The sequence below is a fragment of the Triplophysa dalaica genome, chromosome 21, assembly GCF_015846415.1.
Source record: "Triplophysa dalaica isolate WHDGS20190420 chromosome 21, ASM1584641v1, whole genome shotgun sequence".
Taxonomy (NCBI): domain Eukaryota; kingdom Metazoa; phylum Chordata; class Actinopteri; order Cypriniformes; family Nemacheilidae; genus Triplophysa; species Triplophysa dalaica.
In genome coordinates, this window is record NC_079562.1 from 14,065,627 (window position 1) to 14,085,430 (window position 19,804).

Here is a 19,804-nt window from a genome sequence, read left to right on the forward strand (position 1 = left end):
CATAGTGTTTCCTTTTCTCTCTGCCTTTGTCTTACAAGAACACATAGTTTAACAGGAAAAATGTCTATCCGTTGAGCTCTGTTGGTCAACGCTGCTGCAATGGAATGTATATATAGCCTAATGCCTAACATTTAAAATACGACGGAGCTGACGTAGGCTATACAAAAAATACCCTGGTCCTTAACACATTACATTTACCTTATTTTAATTATTGATCACTGCCCTTCCAGTTCGGTGGGGTTTTTGCTGTCCTTATTTTGTACAATATATATATAGCACATTTATATCTTATAAATAAATAAAAATAAAGGCACCTAAAAATGTTCTTTGCCAGGAAGCATCCACTGAACTCTTTCTGTTGCACAGACTAGTCTTATTCTACATATATTTAAAGAAATGCTTATTGATCATTTAACTGAAATCATCTAAGGGAACCAAACACGGTTCTTATGACATCGCTGCATGTGTAGTGTATTTAATATTTAACAAACAAAACCACAAGATTTGTGAGTTACTGGGATTCCCACTGCCTGTCTGTGACAGCTATTCCGTCACCATGTCGTATAAATGGTTTATAAACGCATTACTTATTGCGAACTGAGCATGTTGTCGATTCGCGTAAAAGCCGTTGGAGGGAGACAGAGACTAAAGTTCAGCAAAGAAGAAAAGTGGCTGTGCTGACGCAAATATGTACACACCTTGCATTTAAGGTGTGTCAGTATATTTATGTTGTTGCAAGATTAAACAGAACATTACAACAAAGATAATGAGTAGTATATTATTTGATGTGTATACTTTAATTGTAATTATCATTACAGGGCACCAATGCATGTCAGTTGTCCTGAAACAGCTCTCTTAATCGTAACTGAAATCTGTTCATATATCACATTGTATATGTATAGGCACCAAATCGTCGCTTATTACTACTATTGTCTTATATAAAACCCTTTGGAAATTTCTTTCAGATAAGATTGTATTCCAGTATTTTCTTTTAGAATATTGCGCAAAAAATTGTGTTTTATTAACAGAGCGTGACCTCCTTCCGTTATGGAACAATGTTGTATGCTTAACATGGCGTTGATGGAAAGTGGTTTAGCGGTATTGAGCAGGTGGGTTTTTTGTTCTCATCGCTGCCAATGTCGTGTAACGGGACACAGGACGCGGGGGTGAGCAGCATCACTTGCGCTTGTGTGCGTCACAGAGGACGCGCACGCCCGCCCGCCCGAAGAGCAATAACAGCATTTTCAGCGACATCGCTCGATAAACGCCATGCAGATAACACGGGAAAATGAAACGGGACTGGCACGCCATAGAATGTAATACATTTGTCGTGTATCTGATCTCCTAATGCTTCCTACAATTTATAAGTAACCAGATTCGGGACGTTTCAACACAAGTCACCAGGTAAGAATAAATGTTTTTGTTTCTTACGAGCTATTTATGTTTTCACATCACAGCCGTTTAGACAAACGCGTATTTCGCGAATCGATGTCGCTCGAGAATGTCTTTGACGCGCGTCCTTGCGCAATTTCTTGTGACGGAGCGCAATAGCATCCTTTCCGAGCACAGCGAATGGAGGAAAGGCAGCGGCATGCCGAGCAACGTAATGACTTTGAGAAGCCTTTGCATTTTAATATTCGTCGCCCGTGTGTGGGAACGACGCTCTTTTGACGCCAATCCAACGTTTATGGACACATCAGTAGCCTATTCCCGCTTTCACAAAAAATACAGTTCTGTTCATGCGGTCATGTGAAGGGAATTAACCCGGGATGATGCATTTACATGTCACATGATTGCGACATACGTGACATAAAAATGAATTCATTTAAAATTTCAATTCACCATAGCTTCGAAGCGCTCGTTGCATGGCCTGACAGGCTGAGAGGAAATAACAGGATGTCTGTTTTCAATGTTGTCTATAATCACAGCTCTATGCGCGATACTAAGCAAAAGCCATTGATTAAAAGACGCATCTTAAAGGGTCTATATCTAAATTCCATCAGAGCTGGAAAGGATCCAGAACCTTGTACAGTAAGAATGGACCTGCTCGGTTGTGGTATTTTTAGACGCATGAGACGGACGTTTACATGATGCAAGTCTCACTACCTCTCGAAGACTTATTTTTATTGATCAGAAATCAAAACAAAATGAAGAATAGCGTGGCCAATGAGATCCCTGAAGCAATCTCTAGTTGTTTCTTCCCTGTTAAGATTTCATTTTACTCAGTAGTGATAGTTTATCTCTATAAATAGTTTTCAAATCAGTGTAGGACAAGTCTGCAGTGACGTAGATTGAAGCCACAGTTTGTCGTTTGGTTACTACGGTAACTGAACTGAAAGAAAAAATAGATGTCTATCCCCTATCTAACATTAGATGTCTGTTTTTGAGCTCAGTCTACCTCCCCTTCACCAGCACCTCTGTCTCCATCACCAGATACATGCCCCCGAGGTCTGTTTCCACAGTAACCAGAGAACTCCCAGGGTTTCCAAAAAAGATGCACAACAGAGATCCCCGAGTACCACAGGGAGACATAGGGAGAGTCTTTGATACACGCTAAGGTGTTCAAAGACCTGACATCTTTCAAGCTGTTACAAACCAGCACAGACAACTTTGATGCCATGTCAAAATGAGTGGCTTAGACTGAATTTAAGGTACATTTCATGGTATTACTATAATTTAATATTGCACTCCTATTCTTGTATATAATATTCTCTTCGGTTTAAGGGTCATTTCCATGTAAGATGGAAATGCTTGTAATGTTTAATATATCTTCATGACTAATTGTCTTCTATGACTAAAAGTCTCAGGAGAAATATACAGGATATCATTTTTTAGATTTGTATTTAGTATATTTAGTAGTATTTTTGAAGGACAATAGAAATTGCAGTGCTACCATTTATTGTATTCTTTTTCATATATATCTTGTATACACATTTATATTTTATATATCAATAGATTACCTGTACTTATTCAATTCTATATAAGAAAATAAATTAATTTGAATTGAATTATGTCTCAAATAATGACAAGAGGCTATGCAATATGAACCTTTTTGGATAAGAATATATTTTGCAGTGGATAAAATGCATATAACTCTAAATATGCTGGGTTATAGTTAACCCATGATTGGGTCAAAAAGGGGTGAGCCCAACAATTGGATTATAAATTAAATTAAGTTTAAACCCAAAATGAGTCATAACATCTTTAGGGTTAACCCAACAGTTGTGTTTGTCCTTTTTTGACACAACAATGGGTTTAAACCAACTCAGCATTTATACAGTATAAGCGACTCAATGGAAAAATCATTGAAATGCATGACCATTAGGACACTTGTTGTCTTGAGGCAACATAGACACCAGAAATGTGACAACACCAAATGTTTAAAAACCTAAATTCATTTATTTTAAAACAATAGAAATAATACATCTGCCAAAGAATACCCTTCACAAATAGATAGGGTGCAAAATAGCAACTTTAAAGGTACAACTCATGCCTGATCTGATTGAAGCTTACTACATTGTACCGTTTCTGCAAAGAGAACAGCATGTACAAAAAGAAGCAGCACCTTGTGTAACTATTCATCATGATCTGGCATTTATCATTCATAACCCCATCCCAACGCTGTCAGACACATCCCCTGACGCCACTATTCATTAACTCCAGTGGAGGGGATTTTCAAAACCTATACATAAAATGTCTGGTGTTTGCATCTGACCATATGAGTAAAATGGTGGAATATGAGACGCGTGAGCTTTATGAATGCTTTACTTCTAAATATAATCTGCTTCTGAACGGAAAAATCTCTACAAACTTGCTTTAAGATCAGGCTGTATTTCTTACTGCTGTAAAAACCAAAGGAAGAGTCTGTAGGAAGTCTGTTCATTACTGGTAGGCTAAGTACGGCTGTTTTCCTCCGGGGCAGCAGGAGATGTGCGACCCACAGAATATTTTCCAGCTCTAAAACATAGAAAGGTTCTCTGTTAATCACATTAATCCCCATCCATCATCTGAAAGTGAGTCATAAATCTCTCTTGAGGGAGTCAGGAAGTGGCCACCGTGTCCGAATGCTGCGAGAATTCTGTGAGGTGCCAGAAATATCCGGTGTGAACTTGCTTTCCACAGGAGACCAAGACCAACGGCTGCCTCACAGCAAGATAAATGAGTCATTAATAGATGACCTTGATGCCGATGGCAGAAAAGACCGTCCTACTCAATACACAAAGCTATACAGGCATATGCACAAAGTGACATATACACTCCTTTATACATATAAAGCACACAAATACGAATATGCTGACCATTCTATTGGATATCAACCATGTTTGCGCAAAGAATAATACAATACAACCCTGTGGTGCACTATGGTATATTCTGTGTATTTTATTTCCGGGTCTTATTACACCCCAAAATCATGATGAAGAAAAAATGAATTGTATTTAAAGGGACAATTCACCCAAAAATGAAAATTCTGTCATCATCTACAAACGCTTGAGTTGTTCCAAATCGGTATAAATTTATTTGCTTAAATGAACACAGGGAAAGATATTTGGAAGAATGCTTCTATCCAAACAGTTCTTGGACACCATTGACTACGAGCGTAGGAAAAATAACTTTATTGATGTCTTTGTTCTGTTAAACACAAAAGAAGATATTTTGAAGAATGTAGGAAAGCAGACAGTTCTGGGGCACTTCTGACTACCATTGTCATTTTTCCTACAATAGAAGTCAATAAATAAATCAAATATGGAGCCGGTTAAATAAAATAACATCATTGTATTTTTCATTGGGATCAATTTCAGAGCATTTTTTTCCAGCTGATATACGATAAAACGTCAAAATCAAAATCCTTCAGAATTTAAAGAGTTCGCCCATTTTAAGTGTGAAACTCAAAATAAACAACTTTATCATTTTAGTTATCTTCAAAGCTGCTGTTCTTGACGTGAACATGCCTTAACAGGATAGTTCACCCCAAAACATAAATGATGTCATAATTTACCCTCTTGACATTTTAAACTTGTTTCACTTTCTTTCTTCAGCAAAACACAAAAGTACATATTTTGAAGAAAGTTGGAAACCAAAAACAGTTTGCCCCCGTCGAGTTTGAACAGAAATCCATTGAACACAAAACCAATTCAAGTCAATGGGAACCAACAGTTTTCGTTTACCGACATTCTTCAAAATATCTTCTTTTGTGTTCTGCAGAAGAAAGAAAGTCATACAGGTTTGAAATTATATGAGGTTGAGTAAATGATGACAGAAGTTTTGGTAAACTATCCCTTTGATTGATTTGATGTTTTGGGGGCGTGGACATTTTTTTAAACGTGATTCAACAACACGAACCAAAGCACACACAAGTATTGATGAGATAATGTGACTGGTTACTTTGAAAAGCACAAGTGCTCGTTTTCTTTTCTTTGCAGACCCTTTGATACATTTCGGAGAAACTGTGAATGTTAGGGATTCTCTTATCAACTTGGTGTCCACCTCTCATGATGTGCACCTTTATCAAATGCATCTTATACTTTTCTGTTTTTCAGATCTCAGGGAATCAGCGAGTGTTAATCGTCAGATACCCCGATACACCCGAGCAGCATGCCAGAGCAGAGTAACGATTACCGGGTGGTGGTGTTCGGAGCCGGGGGCGTGGGCAAAAGCTCCCTGGTTCTGCGCTTCGTAAAGGGCACTTTCAGGGACACCTACATCCCGACGGTGGAGGACACCTACCGGCAGGTGATCAGCTGCGACAAGAGCGTATGCACTCTGGAGATCACCGACACCACCGGCAGCCACCAGTTCCCTGCTATGCAGCGTCTGTCCATCTCCAAAGGCCACGCCTTCATCCTGGTCTACTCCATCACCAGCAGGCAGTCGCTGGAGGAGCTCAAGCCCATCTACCAGCAGGTGCTGGCCATCAAAAGCAATGTGGAGAACATCCCCATCATGCTAGTGGGCAACAAGAGCGACGAGACCCAGCGAGAGGTGGAGACCAAGGAGGGCGAAGCTCAGGCCAGCGTCTGGAAATGCGCGTTCATGGAGACGTCGGCCAAGACCAACACCAACGTCAAGGAGCTTTTTCAGGAGCTGCTGAACCTGGACAAGAAGCGCGACATGAGCCTGAACATGCGCTCCAGCAAGCAGAGACGTGCGGATAAGCTGAAGGCCAAGTGCAGTGTGATGTAGGAGATGGCGGAATAAACCATGGCATGGGTCGAGGCGTAACTGACTCCTCAAAAATGTACATAAGTCCCTCACCTCCTCTCTCAGTCTCAATCAGGTAACCTTTAGTGTGCATCCGAACCGTCAACCGTCTCCCCGTTATGTTTGGCTCCTGTAGTGACTCTGTGTACGAGACTTGATGAGCTGACACGTCAAGCAGGAAGGACGTCCCATGACTATCACACATGCAGACTTGAATTCAAGACAGACCAAAATCATCAATATGGCCCTTTTGACGCGAGGCTGTGTCTTTAACGGTACGGGGTTGAAATGCAGACATGAACGTCTTGAACTGGTTCTGCATCGGAAGCAATTCTCATCCAAAGATGGAAAAGCACAGCTCGAGAGGGGACACTATCTGCTCTTCCAAATTGCATACTTTAGCAGCACAAAAACCTATTATGAATTAGAAAACAATTCGGGACGAAGGACATTCTTAGCTTGCCAGCGACGTAACCTGGTATAACAGAGTTAAGTGCGTAATGCATGCCTGACGATAGAAAACTACCTTCATATTAAATGTGATTGAGATCTTTTCATCCAGAACAGAGCTATATCTTATTAAAGCACAGTGAATAAGTCCTAAATGTGATTATTTATAAAGGCTATTTTTTTGTGACAGGTGGGGGGGCTCAGGGAGGGGGCGGTCCGCCGGTGTTTCGTTTTAACATTACGTTTTTCAAGTGTTGATGGCACTGGAAAACCTTAATATATGCATTTCGTCATCTAACATATATCCTGTATGTGAACTCTATATGTGTATTATCAGCACTAATGAAATCCCCTGTACAGACCATTTTCTCCTGTCGGTGTCTATAGTTCCTCCCATAATTTAACGCCATTTGCTTTAGCAATACATGATATGAAAGCACTTTTAGAATCTCGAGCACATTCAAAACACAGAGCGTGAACCTTTACGAACATGTTCCTGTCAAACGCGTTTACAACTTTACTGCAGAAACAGTGTTTATTCAATAAATATTATGTGAGGGACCAGAAAAATAAAGAAGCACAAACGTAAGGTATAACAACGACTGGCTTGTCTTCTTTTGTGGATTTATTTAAATATGTTCTCCTATCCAAAATGATAACATGTAAGTGTGCCAACACATTCTCCTAAAAGTGTTTACACTGCGGTGCTCTGTTTTAGTGTGAGCTACTGTATTTCTTTGACTTTTTCTGGGTTTTCTGTTTCAGGAATTTTACATCCGTAATCGGTAAATTAGTGAACTGCTTTTAAATGCCCGTAATTATTCCAGTCAGCATTTTTATATCAAATGATGTACAGTTTATATAAGCCAAGTTGAAACATACTTTAGCTTCTGCTGATACTGTGGTCCTTATGATGATGGAAAATGCTGGTCATTGATTTAGGGGAATGTTGCTGAAGGTACAGACAGGATAGGACATCTGCTGGGACATCTGATGAGGCAGTCCTGCTGGTGTACATTTAAAGATTCAAAGGGAAGAGGAAGAGATTTTAACAGGTCTGTGTATACAGGTTTTGGATAGGCTTGTGAGAGCCAAATGTCCTCCTTGACATAGTGAAATATCAAGACCACCACCAATTTAAGAGGACATTTCACTGGTTTCCAGACAAATCGTGGTTTTATTTTAATCTAATGGCATGTGACATTTAGATCATATTAGTCAAATCTAACAGCAGACGTGGTTACATTACATGAAAAGTCTTTACAAGACAACATTGTATTAAAACTACCACAAAGAATCAAGGAATCTTTCTTACGATTTTAATGTGCAGTAAACTACATATCATATAAAAGTATCTAAAACATATTCTATAAAACATTTTATTAACTATTATATAATATTATTGGGTGCAAAAACCATCAACAAACAAACAGAACACAAAACAAATAACCTTTGTAGAAAAACATGCCTGAATAATCTGCCAGAATCAGGGCGGTTTCTTCGGACTTTAGAAGTTAATTTCCGGTATTGTGTTTGGTTGTAATTATTATTTATATATTATTAACATTTGATTTCCTAAAACAATTGCATTAAATTAAATAAAAAACTACTCGAAAGTTTCTTCGAGTAAGTCTACCGGAAGTTAAGTTGGGCCAGGGGCCCGTTTCAGAAAGCAGGGTAAGTGCAAACTCCGAGTAAGTCAACCCCAGAAAACGGAATACTCAGGGTTTTTGGTTTCAGAACGCGAGGAATGTCAAACCCGCGACCGCGGAGTAAGTCAAGCCCATTTCAGAAATCGAGGTATCTTATACTCCGGGTGAGTAACCAGAGTAACCTACTCCGTGAACCTAACCTGGTCGGGAGCAGGTTTTATTCCGCAAACGCAGGGTTTGTTACAATCTCCGCCCCCTTTTCGAAGCGCGAGCGGGTTGAAATGACATACGTCATATGTTTATTGATTAGAGTTCCTAATCGCGCTCTATTTAGTCACACAGAACTTAAAATAGCATGTTCGTTTATTCATGAACCCATAGATGAGGAAGCTGCATTAATTCGCCCAGAATTATATTTATGTCGGGAGAGAATTCTGAGGCCCCGTTTGGACGTTTTATCTTAACTTTTAAGGCCAGTTTAAGAAGTATATTTAACATTTCCCAATCAGTCATCCTACTAGCAAGACTATTTTATTTCTTTAAACTTTCCTGAATGAATGATGTTATTGTATTTCTACCACGGCGTTTTAGTGCCACGTTAAAAATAACATAAATTCAAGATTACGAGAATAAAGTCAAAATGTTACGAGAATAAACTCGTCGTAATACGTATTTTATTTTCGTGAAAGTTGAAGTTTAAGAGTTTAAATTATGTTTAAGTACGTCATCTGAATCAGTGAGTTAATTCGTAGTTCATGTCAGATTTTGACATTTCGACTTTATTCTCGTAACATTTCGACTTTATTCTCGTAACATTTCGACTTTATTCTCGAAATCTTTTTTTTTACGACGCCGTCGTATATTTCATATTCAGCTGCTGCCAAGATCTTTTTATTGCAGAAGGATTTCACCTACATGAGAGCAAGAGAGTTAAATATAATTTACATTTTCACAGTTTCAACAAAATAAATATAAAAGTGATTGACATATAAACTTGCGCATTAACACGTGAAGCACTTTTCTCCCACGCCAACTCTCTTTCTTTTGCTGCTGCGGCTGTGTTGCACTTTTTTCTAAATATCTGCTCATATTCACTATACGCTTGTAACAGTTCCTTCAATTTGATTGGCGAGAAATGAACAGAGCGCTTTTTGTCACGTGCCGTTGCCATGGTGAATCGTGCTATCTTCACTCAATTGATGATGGCTTTTCATCGCCATGCTGCACGCGCGTAACCTAGAGTGAACTTACTCAGGGTTGATTAAACTAACTCAAATCAGCTGTTCTGAAACTGAAAACTCAGAGTAACGATTCTCTGAGTAAATCAACTCAGGGTTCAGATTTTAACTCGGTGTTGGTTGAACTTCCTTATTGAAACGGGCCCCTGGACATGACGTTTGTTTATGTTGTTGCCGCTGAAACCGTCTCCCAAACACTCTGTTAAAACATATTTGTTGTTTCCAAATGCATATGGGCCTACTCTTTTTACCAAACAATCAACAAACTTCAGTATTTACAGTTACAGTATTATAAGTTAACGTTATTTGATCAGAAGGTGTAAACATATAAGAAAATACGGATTGGCCCACATCTCGCCTGACGTGTTGTTAACACTCCGTTCATTACCCAGTTTGTTGTGGCGAATTTTAATGTTCTGGCACTGCCCTCTGGTGGTTAAAAGAGGTCAAAAACATTAAAAACATTTTAAATGCCTCCTGAAACTGAAGGTAGCCTGACTAAACAAAGGATTTCTTGTGCTGTGTTTTGTTTTAACAAAAGAAATTGGTAACAATCTCTCGTTTACTCTATGGGCTACATTAACTGTACATATATGAACGTAACAATTTTTTTTTCATATTGAGCAGTGTCAGGCTCACAATCTCAGAACCCACCTGCTGTAAAGTTGACACGCATATGAACTTTCTGTCATAGGAAGCACATGAGTAACAGTGTCTAATTGTTTAGATGTATTAGGCATTAGGATGCATTCCCCTGCAGTCATGTAGGCCTACAATTTAAACAATAGAAGGATACAAATATTAATGTGACTGAATGTGTGACTGAATGTTTAGAATACTCTTAGCTAATGGATTGTAAACCCAGCACATTCACTTTTTCCTTTGCTGAACATTGAAGAATCTTATCTGAGAGTGACATTCTCACCTTTCAGCATTATTTTACCCCTTCTTTGATGAAAAATCTGGCTATAATCAGGTCGTAAATCTCAAAACGTATACTTGTTGTGGGATAAAAAGTCAATCTGAGACATATTTTTATTTTGTGGAACATCGAGCACATTAATCCCGTAAACTGAATGACTCAAAAATCAAGAAGCATTTTGAAAAAAAGTTGTTTAGTTCTCTTTCCCGTGTCATCTGAAAAACTGCTGAAAACAGCAACCGCAAGCCCTTTTGCGTCTGTGTTTGTTTTTCTAGAAGAGCTCACAGTGAGTGAGACAGAGGGAGAATTCAGCTGAATGTAGTGAAGTACAAGAGCTAAGGTGCGCCACATGTACCCCAGGGTTCTTCAAACTGGAATTCAAACTACATCTGTGGAAGCAATTATCCGCAAACAAGACTTACTATAATAAAAGCCCTCAACTGTGCAGAGAACCTTAGTGATGTAAGAAGCTTTTGCTTTATAGTACTTAAATGACAAATGGTCCAATATAATTTTATGGTTGTTGACTAACTGCAAACGAAAGTGCAAGGGGGATGCACATGAAGTTGGTTGGGAATGCCTTAAAAGTGCAGAGATGTAGGCAAAGGATGACTACTTTAGAGAAGCTTTATTGTTGGTGACTACATAGTTTCAGCTTCGAACGCCCACGGGCTGTCCACATTCAGTTTGCCAACAGTCTGTTGCATATTACACACCAAACTGGAAAAGTTTTTCTGCTATGTGTTTATTTATTTATTCAGTTTTATTATGAATTAATCTTCTTAAATCTGCACTGTTAAACTTTGCTTACCGTAGATTTTAATATACTTAATATTTTCCTATTAAACTTTACTTAAATCCAACTTAAAACACTTTGACTTTTGTGATTCAAAATAAGCAAGAAGATACTGCTCTCATTACTAGGATACTGACATTCTTCCTAAGCATTTTTTTGTTTGTTTTCTAGTAAAAATATTAAAAACTTCTTAAATGATGATGCATTTACGTTACAAGAATAGAAATAAGATATTCAGTCTTGTTTTATAAAAGAAACTATCTTGCAAACTTACAAAATCTAGTAAATTGTGATTAAAACAAAATTAAATCTATAGTAAGTTGCGGGGAAACCTGGTGCAAAACTAAAACAACGTTTAACAGTGTGTCTTTTATTTGTGGTATAATGTGTTTCTTAAACTCCCTCCCAAACAACACTTACAATAAAAAGTAGTAAACAATTAAGTGTAGGATTAATGCATAAATGCATTGTTGTTTCCAAGCATTATTATTTTTTTGGTTTGAGGCTTTTCCTCACTGTACATGTGAAGTTTGGAATGCTGTGAAAGGTGTGATGTGTGGAGATCCAGACTGCACATGACATCAGAGGCGCGGTATAAAAGCCACAGAGACAAGAAGCACACAGACACATTCAGCACCTCAGACATACTGACCATGCAGTGGACGCTCTTGTTCAGCTCTTGCTTCTGCTTGCACAACGTTCTTCTTTCCGCTCAAGGAATTTCCAGAGGTGAGTTGACGTGTTTGCATTCACTTTCATATGTGCTGAGTTTACACAAACTTGAACAAACTTCTTTTCTATGACTGTGGCACTTATAAAAATAATCTCAAGGTGTTTAACTACTTTAGAACTGAACATTTTTGTTTTATGATACAAAATATTTCTATTGTATTATTTATGCCAATTAATATTAAAAGTCTTTGTTTTTGATTTCATTAAGATTAATGCTCTTCTTTTGTAGAAATCACAAATTAAAAAATTTAAATTAAAGAAACATTATTCATAAAGGAATAAAACTAGGCTGTATATTTATATATACATTATAATAATTATTACATTATTTTAAATGGATTTTACATAATATATTCGTGTTTTGTTTCTCTGAAAGGATATGCTACAAAACTTAATTCTAAATTATATTATTAACTACATAAAACAAATTACACATTTTATAAAACATACTACAATGTAGTTTTTAGAACTTGTAAGTTCTGCACAGTTGCAGGAAAGATCAACATTTTTAGTGGCCCACCAGACAAGATGATTAACTGATATGTTGAATGTATGCCTGTGGAATACATATGGAAAACATGGATATCGGCAATGGAGAGAGCACATTTTCTTTCTGTTTGTTCAAACTGCCCTCTGGGGAGGGAGACCTCTGACAGAAACCGCCATTAACTTTTATTTTCTGCGTCCTTCGTTTCCTCAAATGTAGTCTACTAGAATCATCAACAAGAAAACAACAAATTTAATCCCAACATTAATACAAAAGGAAATAAGTGGTTTAAGGTTCATGTGATCATTATAACCTCATAAATCACACTTTACTCATGTGCCGTCACAAAAGCAGTGCATGAGTAATCCATGTTTTCATGGTTAAATACAGGAAACAATTGAAACATTAGCCGTTACGCAGAAATAATCATTGGGGCGATTCACATTTCGCCTATTTTGCGCGCGCAAGTTCGTAATTTTAATGTAGACACCTAACGACGCGCGCATTTTTCTAGGCGTGTCGGCGACGCATCGAGATGAAAATAGTTCAACTTTTCGGAGTGTCGCGCGCGCAATGATCATTTGACTAGAGAAAGCGGCGCGCATTACTTTTCCCGCGCGGTTTTAGAGGCGTGGAGAAATGTGAATCGCCCTGTAATCAGCTCAGGCTTGCTATAGGCTACGTGGTGCCTGCTGAATGGCTGTAAAATAGATTACAAATATCACATGCTTGAATATCATCCTGAGAACTTGCTGGAAAACACATTATTCTGATCTAAGCTGTATGAACATTAATCATAGAGCTGTCATGTTGTTCTTGCTTCTGTTATTTCCAAGAGATAGTTCACCATAAAAATGACACTCTTTCATCGGTTACTCATGCTCGGGTTGTTGCATGATTTTTTTAAATAAAAGACGTCATCAAAGGAGTTTAGCAACGTCTCCAATTTGCTCTTTTACATACAATGACAGTGAATAGGGCTTGACCTCAACCATTGTACAGAAAAGTGCACATATGGGAGATCTGCTAAGGTTTCCATTTGATATGAAGGTGAGTGTATGATGGCAGAATTTCTAAGTAAAGGTAAACTATTTCTTGATAACAAACCAGGATGATGTAAACTCCTTTGAAATCCATATTCTTTGCCACAGATGGAGAGATTATCAAACAGATTAAAGGCACAAACCAAGAGCTTGCTGAAATCAAGGAATTATTAAAACAACAGGTAAACTACACTTTCTTTTGTCCAGTCTATTCAAAAGTTTTAAAATGGATATTCTTTAAAATAAAACTTACGTCATCTTTATAGATACAGGAAATAGTTTTTCTGAAGAACACGGTTATGGAGTGTGAAGCCTGTGGTGAGGATGTCTAAGCTTATTTTCAAACCGTAATTGTAAATGAAAAGCGTATCATCTAATTTGTGAATTCTGTTGCGCGTTCCTTTGCAGGCATGCGAGCAGTTGAACCGCAGAACGCATGCGATCCCAACCCCTGCCACTCTGGAGTAGAATGCATTGTAACACCCGGTGGGTTCAGGTGTGGCCCGTGCCCAGATGGCTTGACAGGAAATGGAACTCATTGTATGGATGTTGATGAGGTGATGGGCACTCTGGGATTGGGTACCATTTTGATTTTACTTCACATCAAATGACAGTTTATGTTTCAACTGAATTATTATGTGTAGTGTTCTGTAATGCCGTGTCACATGGGGGTGAGATGCATAAATACGTCACCTGGTTTCCGCTGCGGCCCTTGTCCTGCTGGTTACACGGGTCCTCAGGTGCAGGGGGTAGGACTTGCATACGCATCTGCAAACAAGCAGGTATGCCGAAATCATTTCTGTGCGAGAATCTTTCAATGCGCACAGCCATTGGGTAGAATGTCTGAAATGAAAACTCATATATGCAGATCTGCACAGACATTAATGAATGTGAGAACTCAAATGGAGGCTGTGAGGAGAACTCCAACTGCGTCAACACACCGGTGAGTGATACATTATGGGCTGTCAAGACCCCTCAGACCCCGTCATGCACATATGGTCTACATCAGTGTTTCTGAATATATGGGCCTTGACCGAGGAAAGTAGCAGTCACATCAGGTTACATGATGTTCTGTTCCTTTATCTGAGAAAACCATTAGCGAAACTTTGCACAAAGTAACAACGAATATGACTTAGATTTATGTGAAATCCTAACTCAATTGCAAAAAAGGATAAACTGAGTTAACTGATTCTGTGCCAAACATAATGTTTTAACAGGCTGCAGAAAGTATAGAACCGTTGTAACTCAAAACACATTTACACTTACATTATGAGGACAAACTTGTAGCAATATTAATAAATATATTAATATTTTATTAAAATATAAAATTTTATAAAAGTAAAATGTACAATTATTAACTTAATTACACAATTATTCATGTATTAATTCATGTACTATAAACACTAATAGGCTCAAACCAATTATGGCAATATTAAGGTAAATATAATTTTATACAATATAATATTAATATAAGCTTTAAAGTTTGGTTTTAGAGACATAATCCTTTTTTGTGCTATGTGAAGCAGAGTTCTTATTGTTTTTATTTTTTATAAATATTTTAAATATAGCATTTATTTGAAGATTTGTATTTTTCATGTTAATTTTAGTTCAATATTTATTAACTTTGTTATAGCCTATGCTTCGTCTTTTTATTATTATTTATTTGTTTATATTTTATGTTGCTTTATAAGATTAATTCATTTTAGTTTTAATTTGGTTTATAATTACAATTTTAGTGCTTAAAACTTTTTCAATTTTAAGTCTGAGGCAACATTTAAATTCATTGTTAATTTATTTTTACACTAATTTTCAGTCCAATATTTAAACTTGATTTCAATAAACAAAAATGCTTTCAAAGTTTTGATTTTAGTAAACTAAAATAACCTTGATGTGCAGTCATCATTTAAAAACAGTTATGAACCGTTGCATTATGGTCCGTCTGCATCATGGTTTCCCTTTCTTGTGCACATACTGTATGATCTGAAACGTTATTGTGATTATTAATACGTTGGAAAATGTTGATGTGATTCATTGTGTTTCTATTAGGGTTCTTTTCGATGTGGCCGCTGTAAGCCTGGTTATAATGGAGATCAGGTGAAAGGCTGTAAACCAGAGCGTGCTTGTGGCAACGGGCAGCCGAACCCTTGCCATGCCAGTGCAGAATGTATCGTTCACCGTGATGGACAGATCGAATGTGTGGTGAGTCCAAGAATGAGGATTTTATTCAGACTGCCATGGGTTTGACTGGTACTGATGAACTGCTCTGTTTCAGTGTGGAGTTGGATGGGCTGGGAATGGATACTTGTGTGGAGCAGACACCGATATCGATGGCTTTCCTGATGAAAAGTTGAAATGTGATGAGAGGAACTGTGCAAAGGTGAATAAGAATAAAATTATCAACAAGTTCTTGAAAACAAACAGTCAAAGTAAATGTCTTAAAAATGATTTTGTAGGACAACTGTCTCACTGTTCCAAACTCTGGCCAAGAGGATGCAGACAAAGACAACATTGGTGATGCATGTGATGAGGATGCAGATGGAGATGGCATCTTAAACACAGAAGTCAGCACAATCTATTCATTTATGAAAACTGTTCCTAAATATTGGTAAATAATGACTATGAAAATATTTAATACTCATTCACATGACATCATACCTGCTGTTTTCTCTGACAGGACAACTGTGTCCTCGTCCCCAATGTGAATCAAAAAAATATTGACCAGGATGATTACGGAGACGCTTGCGACAATTGTCGTCTGATCAAAAACAATGACCAGAAGGACACAGATGGCGATGGTGACGGTGATGAATGTGATGACGACATAGATGGAGATGGTAAGACTTCAACATTACTCCATAGGAGTATAATGTGTGATTCTACTGACACTTTGCTTACCAGGGATCAAAAACAATAAGGATAACTGCAAAAAGGTACCAAACCGGGACCAGAAAGACAGAGATGGTGATAATGTTGGTGATGCTTGCGACAGTTGTCCTTACATCCGAAACCCTGATCAGGTCAGAATAACACCCTACCTCACCCCACCCTAAATCAAATTTTCTCCTCTTATGGTACTTTAGGTACATTTTCGTTTGAAGCAAGAGTTTGGTTTATTTGTGTGCTGTTCAGGTTACATGTGAATACAGTTTGAAATGGGCCTTAAAGTGTTTTGCACTAAGTGAAGCAGTATTGGTCTCATCATCATAGTTCATTATTCTTCTTTCTATGGCAGACGGATGTGGACAATGATTTAATTGGCGATCCTTGTGACACCAACAAAGACAGGTGCTGTATAACATATCATCAGTGTATGATTGCCATTGGTTGTATTTATGATCTGAATGTCAAATTTTCCATTGGCTTTGGGTCCTCAGTGATGGAGATGGTCATCAGGATTCCCGTGACAACTGTCCTGCAGTGATCAACAGCTCCCAGCTGGACACAGACAAGGACGGCATTGGAGATGAATGTGATGATGATGACGACAACGATGGCATTCCCGATCTCCTTCCACCTGGTCCAGACAACTGCCGTCTGGTACCAAACCCACTGCAGGAGGATTTTGATGGTTAGGAGTTTAGGCTTAGAAACATAATTTAAGGGATAGTTCACTCAAAAACGAAAATTCTGTCCTTCATATTCACGTCCTCATTATGTCATTCCAGATCTATATGCGTTTCTTTTGTAGAACCCAAAAGAAGATATTTTGAAGAATGTTGGTAGCCAAACAACATTGCCCCCCATTGACTTCCATTGTGTGGACACAAAACCACTGAGACATTTCTACTTTGGAAATTAAGAAACACTAGATGCTTTGATGACAGGATTTTTTTATTTTCTGCCGAACTATCTCTATCTCTGAACGATCTCTGACATAACATGACCAGGTGACTTAACCACCACTAACTGATCTTACCCAGCATTTTTTAATAGTTAGTTTTCTTGACTGTTTGTTTGCAGGCGATGGAATTGGTAACGTTTGCGAGAACGACTTCGACAATGACACAATAAGCGATGTTGTTGATGTTTGCCCAGAGAACGCTGAGGTCACTCTCACCGACTTTAGAACTTATCAGACTGTTGTTCTGGATCCAGAAGGTGATGCACAAATTGATCCAAACTGGGTGGTGCTCAATCAGGTCAGTCTGCGTGCGATCGGTGTGTTTGGTTTAATTCACAGTGTTTTTCTATTCCAAAGAAATTCTTATTCTTTCAACAGGGAAGAGAGATTGTTCAGACCATGAACAGTGATCCTGGACTGGCTGTGGGTAAGATCCTATGACAACGGAAAGCAGCATAGTGGATGCGCTATCAAAACAGATCTTAAGCTCATAGCTTTCTGATTCCTCTCATAGGCTACACCGCATTCAATGGCGTGGACTTTGAAGGGACGTTTCACGTGAATACTGAAACGGATGATGACTATGCAGGCTTCATCTTTGGCTATCAGGACAGCTCCAGTTTCTACGTGGTGATGTGGAAACAGGTGGAGCAGATCTATTGGCAAGCCAATCCTTTCCGGGCTGTTGCCGAGCCTGGCATCCAACTTAAAGTATGATCTGGTTTTTAAAGACAGCTTTAGATCAATCCAACTTATGGTTCTGAACATGACATCCGTTCCCTTATCTTGTCGGCAGGCAGTGAAGTCAGACACTGGTCCTGGAGAGAACCTCCGCAACTCACTCTGGCACACAGGTCACTCATCCAACCAAGTGAAGCTCTTGTGGAAAGATGCCAGAAATGTTGGCTGGAAAGATAAGACCTCCTACCGTTGGTTCCTCCAGCACAGACCTCAAGAAGGTTACATCAGGTATGACAAAAATGGCAGTGTTGCATCAACAAATCATCTTTTCAGTCATTATTAGTATTGCCCTGTGAGTGCTCTGTGTATTATGGATACAGGGTTCGGTTCTATGAAGGCACGCAGATGGTGGCAGACACAGGAATTATCATTGACACGACTATGAGAGGAGGCAGACTGGGAGTTTTCTGCTTCTCTCAAGAGAACATCATCTGGGCCAACCTGCGCTACCGATGCAATGGTCAGTTCTTATAATAAAAGATCATTTGAATCTACTAATGGCTATAGACCAGGGGTTCGCAACAGGAGGACTGTGGCCTACAAATGGCGTCCAAGGCGGCCAATTAGCATCACTAATAATTTAAAATGAGACAAAATGAGAATTTAAATACATTTAAATAACCAAAATTCAAGATTTCTTATTATTTGTCAAGTTTAAAATAGAATAAACACTTTTCCATATCAAGATATGAAATATTTTATTGGGTGGAAGTTATATACTAGGGGCCTTGGAGTCAAAAAGGTTGAGAACCCCTGCAATAGACCATTTTGAAAACCGGTTATCACTTTACAATAAGGTTGTATTTGTTAACATGAATTAATCAAATGAATTTGCTAAAATGAACTTACAATGAGCAATATAGTTTTTCAGCATATATTTGTCTTTGTTTGTGTTATTTTTTATCGAAAACAATTGTGCATGTTAGTTCACAGTACATAGATATTATCAGATATACATTTGGATTAAACTTGATATTAGTAAACTAACGTGAATAAATTCTGTAGACGTATTGTTCCTTGTTGGTTACATGGATTTACTAATGTCAACAACACAAGTCATATTGTAAAGTCCGAACAATTTAAACAATAGGGGTCCTGGAACACTTCCTGTTTAAGTATTGTATTTTTATTTTTTAAATTCACATATATAAATAAACCTTAAAGATATGTATTTAATAATTTGTTTAAGTTTTAAATGTTCTGCTGGTTGTATTTTGTTCAAAACATTTTGTATGGATAAAAAACAGGAAGTGTTTTTATACCAATGTTGTTAACATCCTGCAAAATGGTCCACATGTCCTATTATTATTGAAAAAATCCTTTCCCTTTAATCTATACCTATCATAAAAAAAAGATTTGTTTCACAATCCAATCAGTGGTCTCGCTAAACATCCCCTTTCATAATAACATAATAAAAAAGTTATTAATATTGATAATAAACTCATGTTTCAAGTTTGTTGCAGAAATAAAAAATGCTCTATATTCTATATACAATATTCAATGCATTTCTAGCATTCAAAGTCACATTCGGATTTAAAGTAATTGCGAGTTACTGAATATGCTGTATTTTCCCTTTTGTACCACAGATACCATTCCTGAGGACTTTGAAGCATTCAGAACCCAGCAAATCCAGCTTTTTTAAACTCACACTCAACATTTATTTAGTGACAAAACGCAAAATAAATACTTTTTTTTCTAGAGTAA

At 37.8% G+C, this 19,804-nt stretch overlaps 2 protein-coding genes across 2 annotated transcripts; both read left to right on the forward strand.

The window, feature by feature from the left end:
* The first annotated feature begins 1,100 nt into the window (after window positions 1–1,100).
* diras1a (DIRAS family, GTP-binding RAS-like 1a) lies at window positions 1,101–7,241 on the forward strand. The gene is made up of 2 exons (XM_056734100.1): window positions 1,101–1,404; window positions 5,538–7,241. Exon 2 carries the CDS (start codon window positions 5,593–5,595, stop codon window positions 6,178–6,180), a length of 588 nt encoding a protein of 195 aa, XP_056590078.1. The 5' UTR covers window positions 1,101–1,404; window positions 5,538–5,592; the 3' UTR covers window positions 6,181–7,241.
* A 4,642-nt stretch (window positions 7,242–11,883) lies between these two features.
* Window positions 11,884–19,750, forward strand: comp (cartilage oligomeric matrix protein). Its single transcript, XM_056734706.1, has 19 exons — window positions 11,884–11,985; window positions 13,627–13,700; window positions 13,785–13,836; window positions 13,927–14,075; window positions 14,163–14,300; window positions 14,387–14,461; window positions 15,565–15,717; window positions 15,791–15,895; window positions 15,972–16,079; window positions 16,193–16,352; window positions 16,417–16,535; window positions 16,751–16,803; window positions 16,893–17,086; window positions 17,479–17,657; window positions 17,738–17,786; window positions 17,874–18,070; window positions 18,156–18,328; window positions 18,421–18,560; window positions 19,687–19,750. Exons 1-19 carry the CDS (start codon window positions 11,910–11,912, stop codon window positions 19,740–19,742), a joined length of 2,250 nt encoding a protein of 749 aa, XP_056590684.1. The 5' UTR covers window positions 11,884–11,909; the 3' UTR covers window positions 19,743–19,750.
* Window positions 19,751–19,804: the final 54 nt, after the last annotated feature.

What these genes read in the sequence shown, in the direction of transcription:
- comp (XM_056734706.1), top strand. Translation starts at nt 11,910, where the DNA reads ATGCAGTGGACGCTCTTGTTCAGCTCTTGCTTCTGCTTGCACAACGTT. An exon ending in ACTGCAGGAGGATTTTGATG is followed by an intron (nt 17,087 to 17,478) that starts GTTAGGAGTTTA and finishes GTTTGTTTGCAG; the next exon opens with GCGATGGAATTGGTAACGTT. An exon ending in CCTGCGCTACCGATGCAATG is followed by an intron (nt 18,561 to 19,686) that starts GTCAGTTCTTAT and finishes TTTGTACCACAG; the next exon opens with ATACCATTCCTGAGGACTTT.
- diras1a (XM_056734100.1), top strand. Translation starts at nt 5,593, where the DNA reads ATGCCAGAGCAGAGTAACGATTACCGGGTGGTGGTGTTCGGAGCCGGG.